General features: G+C 38.4%; 1 protein-coding gene and 6 non-coding genes across 7 annotated transcripts in view; 6 read left to right on the top strand and 1 right to left on the bottom strand.

The window, feature by feature from the left end:
- LOC133623486 (prepronociceptin-like) overlaps positions 1-16,106 on the bottom strand; it is a 56,004-nt gene that overhangs the window by 12,954 nt on the left and 26,944 nt on the right. Inside the window, exon 2 of the mRNA XM_061986693.2 lies at positions 10,207-10,425. Within this exon, the coding sequence (XP_061842677.2) occupies positions 10,207-10,332 (126 nt within the window). The 5' untranslated portion in view covers positions 10,333-10,425. The remainder of the gene's footprint in view (positions 1-10,206; positions 10,426-16,106) is intronic.
- trnal-uag (transfer RNA leucine (anticodon UAG)) lies at positions 5,519-5,600 on the top strand. Its single transcript has one exon. It is a non-coding gene; the product is annotated as a tRNA-Leu (tRNA).
- Positions 5,939-6,020, top strand: trnal-uag (transfer RNA leucine (anticodon UAG)). The gene has a single exon. It is a non-coding gene; the product is annotated as a tRNA-Leu (tRNA).
- On the top strand, positions 6,386-6,467 carry trnal-uag (transfer RNA leucine (anticodon UAG)). Its single transcript has one exon. It is a non-coding gene; the product is annotated as a tRNA-Leu (tRNA).
- trnal-uag (transfer RNA leucine (anticodon UAG)) lies at positions 6,832-6,913 on the top strand. The gene is given in 2 exon segments: positions 6,832-6,869; positions 6,879-6,913. It is a non-coding gene; the product is annotated as a tRNA-Leu (tRNA).
- Positions 7,281-7,362, top strand: trnal-uag (transfer RNA leucine (anticodon UAG)). The gene has a single exon. It is a non-coding gene; the product is annotated as a tRNA-Leu (tRNA).
- trnal-uag (transfer RNA leucine (anticodon UAG)) lies at positions 7,755-7,836 on the top strand. The gene has a single exon. It is a non-coding gene; the product is annotated as a tRNA-Leu (tRNA).

Genomic DNA, 16,106 nt, shown 5'->3' on the forward strand with positions numbered 1-16,106 from the left:
TGTCTGTTACTACGTTATATATAAACTTGCAGTGTGTATATCGTACATATTCCATATTGTTATTAAGGTGTCTGTTACTACATTATATATATACTTGCAGTGTGTATATAAAACATTACATATTGTTATGAAGGTGTCTGTTTCTACATTGTATGTCTACTTACAGTGTGAATATTATACATATTGTTATGAAGGTGTCTATTACTACATTGTATATATACTTGCAGCGTGTATATAAAACATATTCGCCTTTCTGCGCGCTCTCTGTGTACTCCTGGCATCTTTCCTCACGCTGTCATGTTTCTTTTTGGCACTTTGGGGGCAGGTATGCTTAGACGGCCCCTTCTTTCTGATTGGCTGTGAGCATTTTTCATATGACCAATCATTCTCCAGCGTAGCAACGTTGTAGCCATCTTACCTCGGACATCTAGCCTCAATCATTACATTGATGCCAATGGTACATGTACTAATTAAATTACCATAACTTGCTCGATTTTCGACCAATTTACAAACGGTTTGCCTTGTTACAAATCTTATTACATGTAGATATGACATAGGATGCTGTACCTGTTGAAATTACCTCTTTCGCTTTAAAGAAAAAAAAAGACTTAATTGTGCAACATAGTTGTGTAGGGTCAGTGTTAGTCAGTTCTCTGATTATTTTAAACTGTTTCAGAATACATTATTAAAAGCTATTTTTAACATTTTAAAAACAAAATTCAAAGATTATTTCATTAATTTTATGGCTGAATCAAAAGAAATTCCATATATTAGAAAACAAATGTTCAAGAAGAAGTGAAAATATAAAATAATGTTATGGTTGGATGTTATTGCTGGTGGACCAGTTCTGGCTGAAAGATGTGATTATGGTGTTTGTTGTCTTATTATTTATTTGGGTCACATTTTGTATTACCCTGTATTGTGTTTATGTGGTATGAAATAACCTTCATCAGCGCGCGACATTTTTTTTATCCACTTCTTCCTCAGTAAATCTTGATACATATTGACGATGACCCGCCCTGCTATACTTCTGATTGGCTCTGAGCATTTTTCAGTATTTTTCGCCTGACCAATCAGAAAGAAGGGGCCGTCCAAGCATACCCGCCCCCAAAGTGCCAAAAAGAAACATGTGAGCGCGAGGAGAGATGCCAGGAGTACACAGAGAGCGTGCAGAAAAGCGTCGCGCGCGCGCAAAAAGGCACCGCGCACGCACAGAAAGGCACCGCGCGCGCGCAAAAAGGCACCACGCGCGTGCAAAAGGGTGTCGCGCGCGCGCACGAAGTGGAGAAACAGCGCGCGATAACAGTTTTTATGCGCTCAGATTTTTGGCACTAATGTGACGCCATAAGATACACTTACAATTAGTGCACCAACCCAAAAAACCTCGCTCCCCCATTTACACTCATTCACACAAAAAGGTTGTTTCTTTCTGTTATTAATATTCTGGTTCCTACATTATATATCAATATATATCAATACAGTCTGCAAGGGATACAGTCCGTAAGCACACATGATTGTGCGTGCTGCGGGTCCACTAATAGTACTAACCTTTAACAGTTAATTTTACTCATTTTCATTAATTACTAGTTTCTATGTAACTGTTTTTGTATTGTTTTACTTTCTTTTTTACTCAAAATAATGTTTTTAATTTATTTATCTTGTTTTATTTTATTGATTTTTTTTAAAAAGGACCTTATCTTCACCATACCTGGTTGTCCAAATTAGGCATAATAATGTGTTAATTCCACGACTGTATATATCGGTATTGGTTGATATCGGTATGGGTAATTAAGAGTTGGACAATATCGGGATATCGGCAAAAAAGCCATTATCGGACATCCCTAGTGTAGATATAAATAAATAGATTATTTGCACCAATTGTCCTTTGAAGCCAAGCTATGTTGACATAAATGGAGTGCTTACCCATATAAACAGGAAAAACTTCCCCGGCCAGCTGGACCAAACAGACTGTCCATCTAGTGAGTCACTTTAATATTGATCATGAAGGGACAAGCGGTAGAAAATGGATGGACGGATGGATGGATGGATACACGCAGAACGTCATGCGTGTTATTACAACTACTGTACATAGACTGTCTGGCTATGAAATAATACTTTACAGCAGGGGTGCTCATTACGTCGATCGCGAGCTACCGGTCGATCTCGGAGGGTGTGTCAGTCGATCACCAGCCAGGCATTAAAAAAATAGTCCTAAAAATGAGCGATCATAAATCTTCACTATGACGTCACTTTCGTCACTTGATTGACATTCACGGCACCCGAGGGTCTTCTGAGATGACGCTGGCTGCTGCCAGCTCATTAAAATGACCGACTGGAAGGCGAGAAACACTTTATTTCAACAGACTCTGGCGCCGTACCTGTCGTCAAAACTCCAAAGACCGACTGCACAGTTGCACAGTTGCGCTAACAAAATAAGAGTCTCAGAAAGCTGGCATGCACAAGCTAGCAAGCTACGGAGTTTGCCGACAATGTATTTCTTGTAAAGTGTATACAAAGGAGTACGGAAGCTGGACAAATAAGATGCCAAAAACCAACCACTTTCATGTGGTATTGGACAGAAAGGAGGACTTTTTTTCTCCTCCATTCGAAAATGCGGACCCTATCAGCACCACTGCATAATCAATGCAAGTCATCACAATCAGGTAATACACCAACTTATATTCTTGTCTTCATGAAAGAAATGAATCTATATGTGTTAAACATACTTGTATTATCTTTAAACACCTTTAACTTATTAACAATATTAACTCTATGTGTTAAACATGCTTGTATTATCTTTAAACACCTTTAAGTTGTTAACAATATTAACTATATGTATTAAACATTCTTGTATTATCATTAAACACCTTTAATTTTTTAACAATATTAACTATGTGTTAAACATGCTTGTATTATCGTTAAACACCTTTAACTTGTTAACAATATTAACTATGTATTAAACATGCTTGTATTATCATTAAACACCTTTAATTTTTTAACAATATTAACTATGTGTTAAACATGCTTGCATTATCTTTAAACACCTTTTACTTGTTAACAATATTAACTATATGTATTAAACATACTTGTATTATCATTAAACACCTTTAATTTTTTAACAATATTAACTATATGTGTTAAACATGCTTGCATTATCTTTAAACACCTTTAACTTGTTAACAAAAACATATATTTCATAAAAAGTAAATGTAAATTATATATATGAATGAGGTAGATCCCCACGACTTGATCAATTGAAAAGTAGCTCGCCTGCAGAAAAAGTGTGAGCACCCCTGCTTTACAGGTACTGTAATATGATTGTTCATGTTTTTCACACAGTACAGATTGGTGTTCTATCACAGTGTTGTGCATTACAAACTCAAACGTGATTCGTGTTGACGTAGAAGCTAGCTTATCTCGTTCCGTAGTTAGCCTTTACAGCTAATACCGTAGCATGCCGATGTGTTACTACGCTAGAAAAAGTTCCTCAGTATTCAGTCTTACAATAACAATGTTGCTACAGTTTGGTTATTATACAGGTTACAGAACGTAAATGAAGTGTTGTTGACGGGTTTTTTTATGCATTTTAAAGTGATTTAGAGGTTGAACTGATTGCTAACATTAGCTGTGTTGCTAGCCACTTAGAACAAGCCCATTATTAAATGTTAGAATGCAAAAAAAAAACAAATCTTTTGTCTTTTTGTCTCTCATAATAATTGCGAACGATAGGCAACATTCCAAAAAAAGTGCAGTTCCTCTTTAACCGTACTTGGCCAATAAAAATAATTGTGATTCCGATGTCATTGTGTGGGGAAAATGAGCACCTGTGGCAAAATGCGCGTTGGTGCTGATGACTTTCTTTAGCGAAGCAATTAAATGACATAATAGCAAAGTAGGGAGACGCAGCAGTCGAGCTGAGAGTGGTATTTTTTTGGCACAGCTGTGCTTCGGACTGAACACAATCCCACCTTGAACCCAAACAAAAGTCTTCCGATGCTCAGACAGTCGGCGAGAGTAAAAACCGCCGGCGGGCAGCCTTGAATTGGCTAATTTAGCCAATAACGCCGCGGAGGAAGCCAGCTGGGACCTTTTATGGAAGCTGTAATAGAAATATGTAATGGACTGCTGCTCGCTATCATCAGGCTGCTGACTGACACTTTGGATCAGCTCCCTGTTGCGTTAGAGGCCTTCCCATCGGGCCCGAGATGGGATCCACGGAACATTCCATTGTTTTCCTCCTCAGGCGGAGCCATTGTCTTACCAGATCAGCGGGCAGGCATTTGGAGCAGGATAAAAGTCAAGGCATGCATACGTAATCATGGAGCTCATTGTTATTATCGTTATTAGCATTTTTAGTCCTAAATGCAACAGCTCAGTTAGAGATAATGTAGGAAAGAGTCGCCATAAAGTGATGAGTCCTGTTGACTCAAACTTGAAACAAGCTTGTGCATTTTCATATAACACTACTCTCTATCCGTTACATCTGGCTTGTATATTTAAAAATACCGTACACTAGGGGTGTAACGGTACACAAAAATTTCGGTTCGGTACGTACCTCAGTTTAGAGGTCACTTTTCGGTACAGTAAGAAAACAACAAAATATAAATTTTTTGGTTATTTATTTACCAAATTTGTAAACAATGGCTTTATCCTTTTAACATTGGGAACACTATAATAATTCTGCACACGTTAATCAACAAGTTGTTGCTCAGATTAAATAAAATTACAAAACTTTTCTTCTACATATAAATGGGTTGTACTTGTATAGCGCTTTTCTACCTTCAAGGTACTCAAAGCGCTTTGACACTACTTCCACATTTACCCATTCACACACACATTCACACACTGATGGAGGGAGCTGCCATGCAAGGCGCTAACCAGCACCCATCAGGAGCAAGGGTGAAGTGTCTTGCTCAGGACACAACGGACATGACGAGGTTGGTACTAGGTGGGGATTGAACCAGGGACCCTTGGGCCGCGCACGGCCATTCTTCCACTGCGCCACGCCGTGCAACAGTTTCAAGTCAACTCATCATGCTTAATTTATTACAGCATTTGGGAAGCCTGTAGTTGATTTGTATTATGTAAATGTTATATTTTTATCAACATGTGATAGCAGGGACCCTGCCATTCAAAACTAGGCTGCTACTATACTAATGATTAATGTAACTATAGTTGACAAACTAGTACAATAGCAATTGATTTACTTGGACCCCGACTTAAAAAAGTTGTAAAACTTATTCGGGTGTTACCATTTAGTGGTCAATTGTACGGAATATGTACTATACTGTGCAATGTACTAATAAAAGTTTAATTCATTCATTCAATTGGTCAGATCTGATCTTGGACATAGATTGGTCAGATCTGGTCTTTGACATAGATTGATCAGATCTGGTAATGGACATAGATTGGTCAGATCTGGTCTTGGACTACAATTGGTCACATCTGGTCTTGGACTAAGATTGTTCAAATCAGGTCTTGTACTTTGATTGGTCAAATCTGCTCTTGCACATTAAATGGTAGCGTGGCCGAGTGGTCTAAGGCGCTGGATTTAGGCTCCAGTCATTTCGATGACGTGGGTTCGAATCCCACCGCTGCCAGGAGCTTTTTACCATGAATTGATTTACTTGGACCCCGACTTAAAAAAGTTGTAAAACTTATTCGGGTGTTACCATTTAGTGGTCAATTGTACGGAATATGTACTATACTGTGCAATGTACTAATAAAAGTTTAATTCATTCATTCAATTGGTCAGATCTGGTCTTGGACATAGATTGGTCAGATCTGGTCTTGGACATAGATTGGTCAGATCTGGTCTTGGACATAGATTGGTCAGATCTGGGCTTGGACTACAATTGGTCACATCTGGTCTTGGACTAAGATTGTTCAAATCAGGTCTTGTACTTTGATTGGTCAAATCTGGTCTTGCACATTAAATGGTAGCGTGGCCGAGTGGTCTAAGGTGCTGGATTTAGGCTCCAGTCATTTTGATGACGTGGGTTCGAATCCCACCGCTGCCAGGAGCTTTTTACCATGAATTGATTTACTTGGACCCCGACTTAAAAAAGTTGTAAAACTTATTCGGGTGTTACCATTTAGTGGTCAATTGTACGGAATATGTACTATACTGTGCAATGTACTAATAAAAGTTTAATTCATTCATTCAATTGGTCAGATCTGGTCTTGGACATAGATTGGTCAGATCTGGTCTTGGACATAGATTGGTCAGATCTGGTCTTTGACATAGATTGGTCAGATCTGGTCTTGGACATAGATTGGTCAGATCTGGTCTTGGACTACAATTGGTCACATCTGGTCTTGGACTAAGATTGTTCAAATCAGGTCTTGTACTTTGATTGGTCAAATCTGGTCTTGCACATTAAATGGTAGCGTGGCCGAGTGGTCTAAGGCGCTGGATTTAGGCTCCAGTCATTTCGATGACGTGGGTTCGAATCCCACCGCTGCCAGGAGCTTTTTACCATGAATTGATTTACTTGGACCCCGACTTAAAAAAGTTGTAAAACTTATTCGGGTGTTACCGTTTAGTGGTCAATTGTACGGAATATGTACTATACTGTGCAATGTACTAATAAAAGTTTAATTCATTCATTCATTTGGTCAGATTTGGTCTTAGACATAGATTGGTCAGATCTGGTCTTGGACATAGTTTGGTCAGATCTGGTCTTTGACATAGATTGGTCAGATCTGGTCTTGGACATAGTTGGTCAGATCTGGTCTTGGACTACAATTGGTCACATCTGGTTTTGGACTAAGATTGTTCAGATCAGGTCTTGTACTTTGATTGGTCAAATCTGGTCTTGAACTTTAAATGGTAGCGTGGCCGAGTGGTCTAAGGCACTGGATTTAGGCTCCATTCATTTCAATGGCGTGGGTTTGAATCCCACCGCTGCCAAGAGTTTTTTTTACCATGAATTGATTTACTTGGACCCCGACTTAAAAAAGTTGTAAAACTTATTCGGGTGTTACCATTTAGTGGTCAATTGTACGGAATATGTACTATACTGTGCAATGTACTAATACAAGTTTAATTCATTCATTCAATTAGTCAGATCTGGTCTTGGACATAGATTGGTCAGATCTGGTCTTGGACATAGATTGGTCAGATCTGGTCTTTGACATAGATTGATCAGATCTGGTCTTGGACATAGATTGGTCAGATCTGGTCTTGGACTACAATTGGTCACATCTGGTCTTGGACTAAGATTGTTCAAATCAGGTCTTGTACTTTGATTGGTCAGATCTGGTCTTGCCAATTAAATGGTAGCGTGGCCGAGTGGTCTAAGGCGCTGGATTTAGGCTCCAGTCATTTCGATGACGTGGGTTCGAATCCCACCGCTGCCAGGAGCTTTTTACCATGAATTGATTTACTTGGACCCCGACTTAAAAAAGTTGTAAAACTTATTCGGGTATTACCATTTAGTGGTCAATTGTACGGAATATATACTATACTGTCCAATGTACTAATAAAAGTTTCATTCATTCATTCAATTGGTCAGATCTGGTCTTGGACTACAATTGGTCACATCTGGTCTTGGACTAAGATTGTTCAGATCGGGTCTTGTACTTTGATTGGTCAAATCTGGTCTTTGACATAGATTGATCAGATCTGGTAATGGACATAGATTGGTCAGATCTGGTCTTGGACTACAATTGGTCACATCTGGTCTTGGACTAAGATTGTTCAAATCAGGTCTTGTACTTTGATTGGTCAAATCTGGCCTGTCCAATTAAATGGTAGCGTGGCCGAGTGGTCTAAGGCGCTGGATTTAGGCTCCAGTCATTTCGATGACGTGGGTTCGAATCCCACCGCTGCCAGGAGCTTTTTACCATGAATTGATTTACTTGGACCCCGACTTTAAAAAGTTGTAAAACTTATTCGGGTATTACCATTTAGTGGTCAATTGTACGGAATATATACTATACTGTGCAATGTACTAATAAAAGTTTCATTCATTCATTCAATTGGTCAGATCTGGTCTTGGACTACAATTGGTCACATCTGGTCCTGGACTAAGATTGTTCAGATCGGGTCTTGTACTTTGATTGGTCAAATCTGGTCTTGGACTACAATTGGTCAGATATGGACTTGGACTACAATTGGTCAGATCTGAACTTGGACTACGATTGGTCAAATCTGGTCTTGGACATCGATTGTTCAGATCAGGTCTTGGACTATGATTGATCATATCTGGTCTTGGACTACGATTGGTCAGTTCTGGTCTTGTACTTAAATTGTCAGATCTGGTCTTGGACTTTGATTGTTCAGATCTGGTCTTGGACTACGATTGGTCAGATCTGATCTTGGACTATGATTGGTGAAAGATCAGATCTGACCAATCTATGAGATCAGGTCTTGTACTTTGATTGGTTAAATCTGGTCTTAGACTACAATTGGTCAGGTCTTGGCTTGGACTACAATTGGTCAAATCTGGTTTTGGACTACAATTGGTCAGATCTGGTCTTGGACTACAAATGGTCAGATCTGAACTTGGACTTTGATTGGTCAAATTTGGTCTTGGACATCGATTGGCCAGATCTGGTCTTGGACATAGATTGGTCACATCTGGTCTTGTACTTAAATTGTTCAGATATGGTCAGAACTTGTCTTGGACTATGATTGGTCAGATATGGTCTTGGACTACGATTGGTCAGATATGGTCTTGGACTAAGATTGGTCAGATGTGCACTTGGATTACGATTGGTCAGACCTGGTCTTGGACTACAATTGGTCACTTCTAGGCTTGGACTAAGATTGTTCAGATCAGGTCTTGTACTTTGATTGGTCAAATCTGGTCTTGGACTACAATTGGTCAGAACTGGACTTGGACTAAGATTGTTCAGATCAGGTCTTGTACTTTGATTGGTCAAATCTGGGCTTGGACTACAATTGGTCAGATCTGGACTTGGACTAAGATTGTTCAGATCAGGTCTTGTACTTTGATTGGTCAAATCTGGCCTTGGACTACAATTGGTCAGATCTGGGCTTGTACTTTAATTGGTCAAATCTGGTATTGGACTACAATTGGTCACATTTGGTCTTGGACTAAGATTGTTCAGATCAGGTCTTGTACTTTGGTCAAATCTGGTCTTGGACTACAATTGGTCACATCTGGTCTTGGACTAAGATTGTTCAAATCAGGGCTTGTACTTTGGTCAAATCTGGTCTTGGACATCAATTGGTCAGATTTGGTCTTGGACATAGATTGGTCAGATCTGATCTTGGACATAGATTGGACAGATCTGGTCTTGGACTACAATTGGTCAGAACTGGACTTGGACTAAGATTGTTCAGATCAGGTCTTGTACTTTGATTGGTCAAATCTGGTCTTGGACTACAATTGGTCAGATCTGGTTTTGGACTAAGATTGTTCAGATCAGGTCTTGTACTTTGATTGGTCAAATCTGGTCTTGGACTACAATTGGTCAAATCTGGACTTGGACTACAATTGGTCAGATCTGATCTTGGACTACAATTGGTCAGATCTGGTTGAACTTGGACTTCGATTGGTCAAATCTGGTCTTGGACATAGATTGGTCACATCTGGTTTTGTACTTAAATTGGTCGGAAATGGTCTTGGACTATGATTGTTCAGTTCAGGTCTTGGACTATGATTGGTCATAACTGGTCTTGGACTACGATTGGTCAGTTCTGGTCTTGTACTTAGATTGTCAGATCTGGTCTTGGACTTTGATTGTTCAGATCTGGTCTTGGACATAGATTGGTCAGATCTGAGCTTTGACTACAATTGGTCAGATCTGGTGTTGGACTATGATTGGTGACATTTGGTCTTGGACTAAGTTTGGTCAGATCTGGTCTTGGACTAAGTTTGGTCAGATCTGGTCTTGGACTAAGTTTGGTCAGATCTGGTCTTGGACTACAATTGGTCAGATCTGGTCTAGATGAATGAATGATGGCGTCTATGAGAGGCCAAACATCTTCTAAGACAATATTCTGTAGGAAAATGATATAAATGTTTTTGTTGTGTGGATGTATTACATCATCAATATGATCAGTTTTTGGTCGATGGTAAAGTCTTTATCACGAGAGGAACCTCATACCTTGATGCCGATGACACACGCCCTCTCGAGGTTGGTAAAAGTGGGAAGAAGAAGTGTAAAAAGTGGGAGTGAAGCTGTAATGAAGGAGCTAAGGAAACATGAGCATGACTGTTGCCAGACACTCACCATGGTGTTGAAGGCCTGCTGCTTCAGGAGCAGACCACAGGCCACGCAGTCGCCCTGGCAGTCACAGCTTCCGGGCTTGAAGAAACACGGCAGCAGCACCAGCAGGAACCACACTGACATCTTCATGGCGCCGCACAGGCAGTCAGGCGGGAGCAAACGGGACCGGCGGGTGACAGACGAGCCAACGACAGCTGGATGATGTCCAGATGTTAGTCCAGCCTGAGGGGAGCACACAGTCATTGCATCACTTTCACTTACCATCGTCATTGGCTGGACTCAGCTTGATGTTGGAGGACAGTCCGTGATGCAATAAAAGGACTCCATGAAGGAGAAAATTGGCAGCAAGAATGTACTCCACTTAAAAAGGATTGTGTGAACGGATTTACTCAGGAAATTTGCGAACCATTCCAAGTGAAGACATGGAGGGAAGCACCAACTTAGATCGGACATTTTACATTTCAAACCCACGCAATTATTGGACACACTTTTTCCCAAGTATGTAGGAATAGTTCATGCGCAGAAACCCAGAAACGACATTTCGCCCGTTTTTAGCTGGGACTACCACTAAATCAGTGGTTCTTAACCTGGGTTCGATCGAACCCTAGGGGTTCAGTGAGTCGGCCTCAGGGGTTCGGCGGAGGTTAAAACACACCCGACTCATCGTGTAAATACAAACTTCTCCCTATCGGCGTATTACGGATACGGCAATAGCAGAAGTCAGACTGATTTGCAGGTGTGTGATTTGTTGTGAGTTTATGCACTGTGTTGGTTTTGTTCTTTGAACAAGGTTCATTTTATGCACCAGTAAAAAAACACGGTAACACTTTAGTATGGGGAACATATTCACCATTAATTAGTTGCTTATTAACATGCAAATTAATAACATAATGGCTCTTAACTAGTCATTATTAAGTACTTATTAATGCCTTATTCGGCATGGCCTTATTATAACCCTAACCCTCTAACCTTGGCCCTAACCCTCTAACCTTAACCCTAACCTGTCATGATCTGTGGTTTGGATCATGTTTTATGTTATTTTCTGTTTAAAGACTCCATAGTTCCTGGTTGCACTTCCTTGTTTGTTACCTTGACAACCATTAGTGTCACCTGTTTTACGTCTTTGACTCATGCACCTGTTGCTAATTATGTTCACCTGTCTCTGATTAGTGTTCGGTCGCTTACCTGCTACCCGAGCACTAATCAGAGGCATTATTTAAGTTTGCCTTGTTACGATCCGCTGCCCGGATCATAGTTTGTTTATGTTTTAGTCACGTGTTTTCAGCACCTTGAGTTTAGTTTGTTTCTGTTGCCATGACGGCAGATTGTACGCACCTGCCTCTGGTTAGTGTTCGGGACGCGCACCTGTTGCCCGGGCGCTAATCAGAGGGCTATTTAGTCTTTGCTCTGGCCTCACTCTGTCTGGCTTCGTAGTTTGTTCTCACACAACTGATGACGACGATTATTTACTGTTTCTTAGCTACTAGTTCTCACGCTAGGCTCTTTTGGTTTGCTAGCTCCCACGCTAGCCCTTTTGTTTATTCATCATATGATTTATATTTAAAATAAATAATTTTCCTACCTGCAAGCTGTGTCCGAAGCCGTCTGCATCCTTGGGAGAACCACACCCACATCACTATGCGACCACGTCGTTTCAGTACGAAGCCAGTGCGGGAGAATTGTTTTCTGCTGGCTTCGTACTGAAACGACGTGGTCGCATAGTGATGTGGGTGTGGTTCTCCCAAGGATGCAGACGGCTTCGGACACAGCTTGCAGGTAGGAAAATTATTTATTTTAAATATAAATCATATGATGAATAAACAAAAGGGCTAGCGTGGGAGCTAGCAAACCAAAAGAGCCTAGCGTGAGAACTAGTAGCTAAGAAACAGTAAATAATCGTCGTCATCAGTTGTGTGAGAACAAACTACAAAGCCAGACAGAGTGAGGCCAGAGCAAAGACTAAATAGCCCTCTGATTAGCGCCCGGGCAACAGGTGCGCGTCCCGAACACTAACCAGAGGCAGGTGCGTACAATCTGCCGTCATGGCAACAGAAACAAACTAAACTCAAGGTGCTGAAAACACGTGACTAAAACATAAACAAACTATGATCCGGGCAGCGGATCGTAACATGCCTTTGACAGTCAGTCGGCCTGGCGTCATTGTTTGCTACATGCAACCTGTCTACGTGAGTTTTGCCTTGTATCTAGTTTATGCTAAGTGTTTGATTCATGCCATGCTATGTAAGTCTTGTTTGTTTCATGCCACAGTTACCTGAGTATTGTTTGTCCCTAGTCCATGCTGAGAAGTAGCATTAGCTCCAAGTGCGATCAACACGTTGTGCCTTCGCCTTGTGTTCCATTTTGTTGGTACTACTTTGGTAGTTTGAGAAATAAATCATGTTTTTACCTACACGCCGGAGTGGTTCGTCTGCATTCCTGGGAGAACGACCCCGCAGCAAGCTGCGACCCCCCCATCGTGACATAACCAAATAACTCTAAATTAAGTCTTTGTTACTTATATAAGTTCCCCATACTAAAGTGTTACCAAAAACATATAACTTTGTCTTGAATTTGAAAAAAAAAAAACATTGTATTTTTCACTAAAGAAGGGTTCGGTGAATGCGCATATGAAACTGGTGGGGTTCGGTACCTCCAACAAGGTTAAGAACCACTGCACTAAATACTGCACTCTACCATAGGGATGTCCAATAATATCGGACTGCCGATATTATCGGCCGATAAATGCTTTAAAATGTAATATCGTAAATTATCGGTATCGGTTTCAAAATTATCGGTATCGGTTTCAAAAAGTAAAATTAATGACTTTTTAAAACGCCGCTGTGTACACTGACGTAGGAAGAAGTACAGAGCACCAATAAACCTTGAAGGCACTGCCTTTGCGTGCCGGCCCAGTCACTTAATATCTACGGCTTTTGACACACTCACAAGTGAATGCAATACATACTTGATTAACAGCCATACAGGTCACACTGAGGGTGGCCGTATAAACAACTTTAACACTGTTACAAATATGCGCCACACTGTGAACCCACACCAAACAAGAATGACAAACACATTTCGGGAGAACATCCGCACCGTAACACAACATAAACACAACAGAACAAATACCCAGAACCCCTTGCAGCATTAACTCTTCCGGGATGCTACAATATACATCCCCCCCCCCCATTCATCCCCAACCTCAACCCCCAAATTTCAAGCTACTGTTTTGAGGCATATTAAAAAAAATAATGCACTTTGTGACTTCAATAATAAATATGGCAGTGCCATGTTGGCATTTTTTTCCATAACTTGAGTTGATTTATTTTGGAAAACCTTGTTACATTGTTTAATGCATCCAGCGGGGCATCACAATCGGTTGATATCGGTAATTAAGAGTTGGACAATATCGGAATATCGGATATTGGTAAAAAAGCCATTATCGGACATCTCTACTCTACCAGGAGGTCGAATCTGAATTCCCACAAAAGCGACTTATCTTTCAACATTTCACTGTCGAATGTTCCGTTTTAGTCGAGAAAGCGACACGCGCCATGCGGCCTTTGTGGCACAAACACACAAATCCATCAGGACCAATCAGTGCATCCCAATTTGATGACATCATCCAACATCAGCGCTCATGTTCGCTCGCTTCCTGTCTATTTCGCCGTGATTGTAACTAAATGACAGCATGAATAATGAGTAACTTTATTAAAACCAGTGATTGTAACTAAATGAAAGCATGAATGAGTAACTTTATTAAAATCAGTAATTGTAACTAAATTAGAGCATGAATAATGAGTAACTTTATTAAAATCAGATTGTAACTAAATTAGAGCATGAATAATGAGTAATTTTATTGAAATCAGTGATCGTAACCAAATGAAAGCATGAATAATGAGTAACTTTATTAAAATCAGTGATTGTAACTAAATGAAAGCATGAACAATGAGTAATTTTATTAAAATCAGATTGTAACTAAATGAAAGCATGAATAATAAGTAACTTTATTGAAATCAGTGATTGTAACTAAATGAAAGCATGAACAATGAGTAACTTTATTAAAATCAGATTGTAACTAAATGAAAGCATGAATAATAAGTAACTTTATTGAAATCAGTGATTGTAACCAAATGCAAGCATGAATAATAAGTAACTTTATTAAAATCAGTGATTTTAACCAAATGAAAGCATGAATGAGTAACTTTATTAAAATCAGTAATTGTGACTAAATTAGAGCATGAATAATGAGTAACTTTATTAAAATCAGATTGTAACTAAATTAGAGCATAAATAATGAGTAACTTTATTGATTGTAACCAAATGAAAGCATGAATAATGAGTAACTTTATTAAAATCAGTTATTGTAACTAAATGAAAGCATGAACAATGAGTAATTTTATTCAAATCAGATTGTAACTAAATTAAAGCATGACTGAGTAACTTTATTAAAATCAGTGGTTGTAACTAAATGAAAGCATGAATAATGAGTAACTTTATTAAAATCAGATTGTAACCAAATTAAAGCATGAGTAAGGAGTAACTTTGATAAAATCAATGATTGTAACTAAATGCAAGCATAAATAAGGAATAACTTTATTGAAATCAGTGATTGTAGCCAAATGAAAGCATGAATAGTTAGGAGTAACTTTGATGAAATTAATGATTGTAACTAAATGAAAGCATGAATAATGAGTAACTTTATTCAAATCAGTGATTGTAGCTAAATGAAAGCATGAATAATAAGTAACTTTATTAAAATCAGTGATTGTAACTAAATTAGAGCATGAATAATGAGTAACTTTATTAAAATCAGATTGTAACTAAATTAGAGCATGAATAATGAGTAACTTATTTGAAATCAGTGATCGTAACCAAATGAAAGCATGAATAATGAGTAACTTTATTAAAATCAGTGATTGTAACTAAATGAAAGCATGAACAATGAGTAATTTTATTAAAATCAGATTGTAACTAAATGAAAGCATGAATAATAAGTAACTTTATTGAAATCAGTGATTGTAACCAAATGAAAGCATGAACAATGAGTAACTTTATTAAAATCAGATTGTAACTAAATTAGAGCATAAATAATGAGTACCTTTATTGATTGTAACCAAATGAAAGCATGAATAATGAGTAACTTTATTAAAATCAGTTATTGTAACTAAATGAAAGCATGAACAATGAGTAATTTTATTCAAATCAGATTGTAACTAAATTAAAGCATGACTGAGTAACTTTATTAAAATCAGTGGTTGTAACTAAATGAAATCATGAATAATGAGTAACTTTATTAAAATCAGATTGTAACCAAATTAAAGCATGAGTAAGGAGTAACTTTGATAAAATCAGTGATTGTAACTAAATGCAAGCATAAATAAGGAATAACTTTATTGAAATCAGTGATTGTAGCCAAATGAAAGCATGAATAAGGAGTAACTTTGATGAAATTAATGATTGTAACTAAATGAAAGCATGAATAATGAGTAACTTTATTAAAATCAGTGATTGTAGCTAAATGAAAGCATGAATAATAAGTAACTTTATTAAAATCAGTGATTGTAATTAAGTGAAAGCATGAACAATGAGTAACTTTATTAAAATCAGATTGTAACTAAATGAAAGCATGAATAATAAGTAACTTTATTGAAATCAGTGATTGTAACCAAATGAAAGCATGAATATTGAGTAACTTTATTAAAATCAGTGATTTTAACTAAATGAAAGCATGAATAATGAGTAACTTTTTTTAAAATCAGTGACTGTAACTAAATTAAAGCATAAATAAGTAGTAACTTTATTAAAATCAGTGATTGTAACTAAATGAAAGCATGACTGAGTAACTTTATTAAAATCAGTGATTGTAACTAAATGAAAGCATGAATAATGAGTAACTTTAT

This window comes from Nerophis lumbriciformis, linkage group LG26 (assembly GCF_033978685.3).
Source record: "Nerophis lumbriciformis linkage group LG26, RoL_Nlum_v2.1, whole genome shotgun sequence".
Classification (NCBI taxonomy): Eukaryota; Metazoa; Chordata; class Actinopteri; order Syngnathiformes; family Syngnathidae; genus Nerophis; species Nerophis lumbriciformis.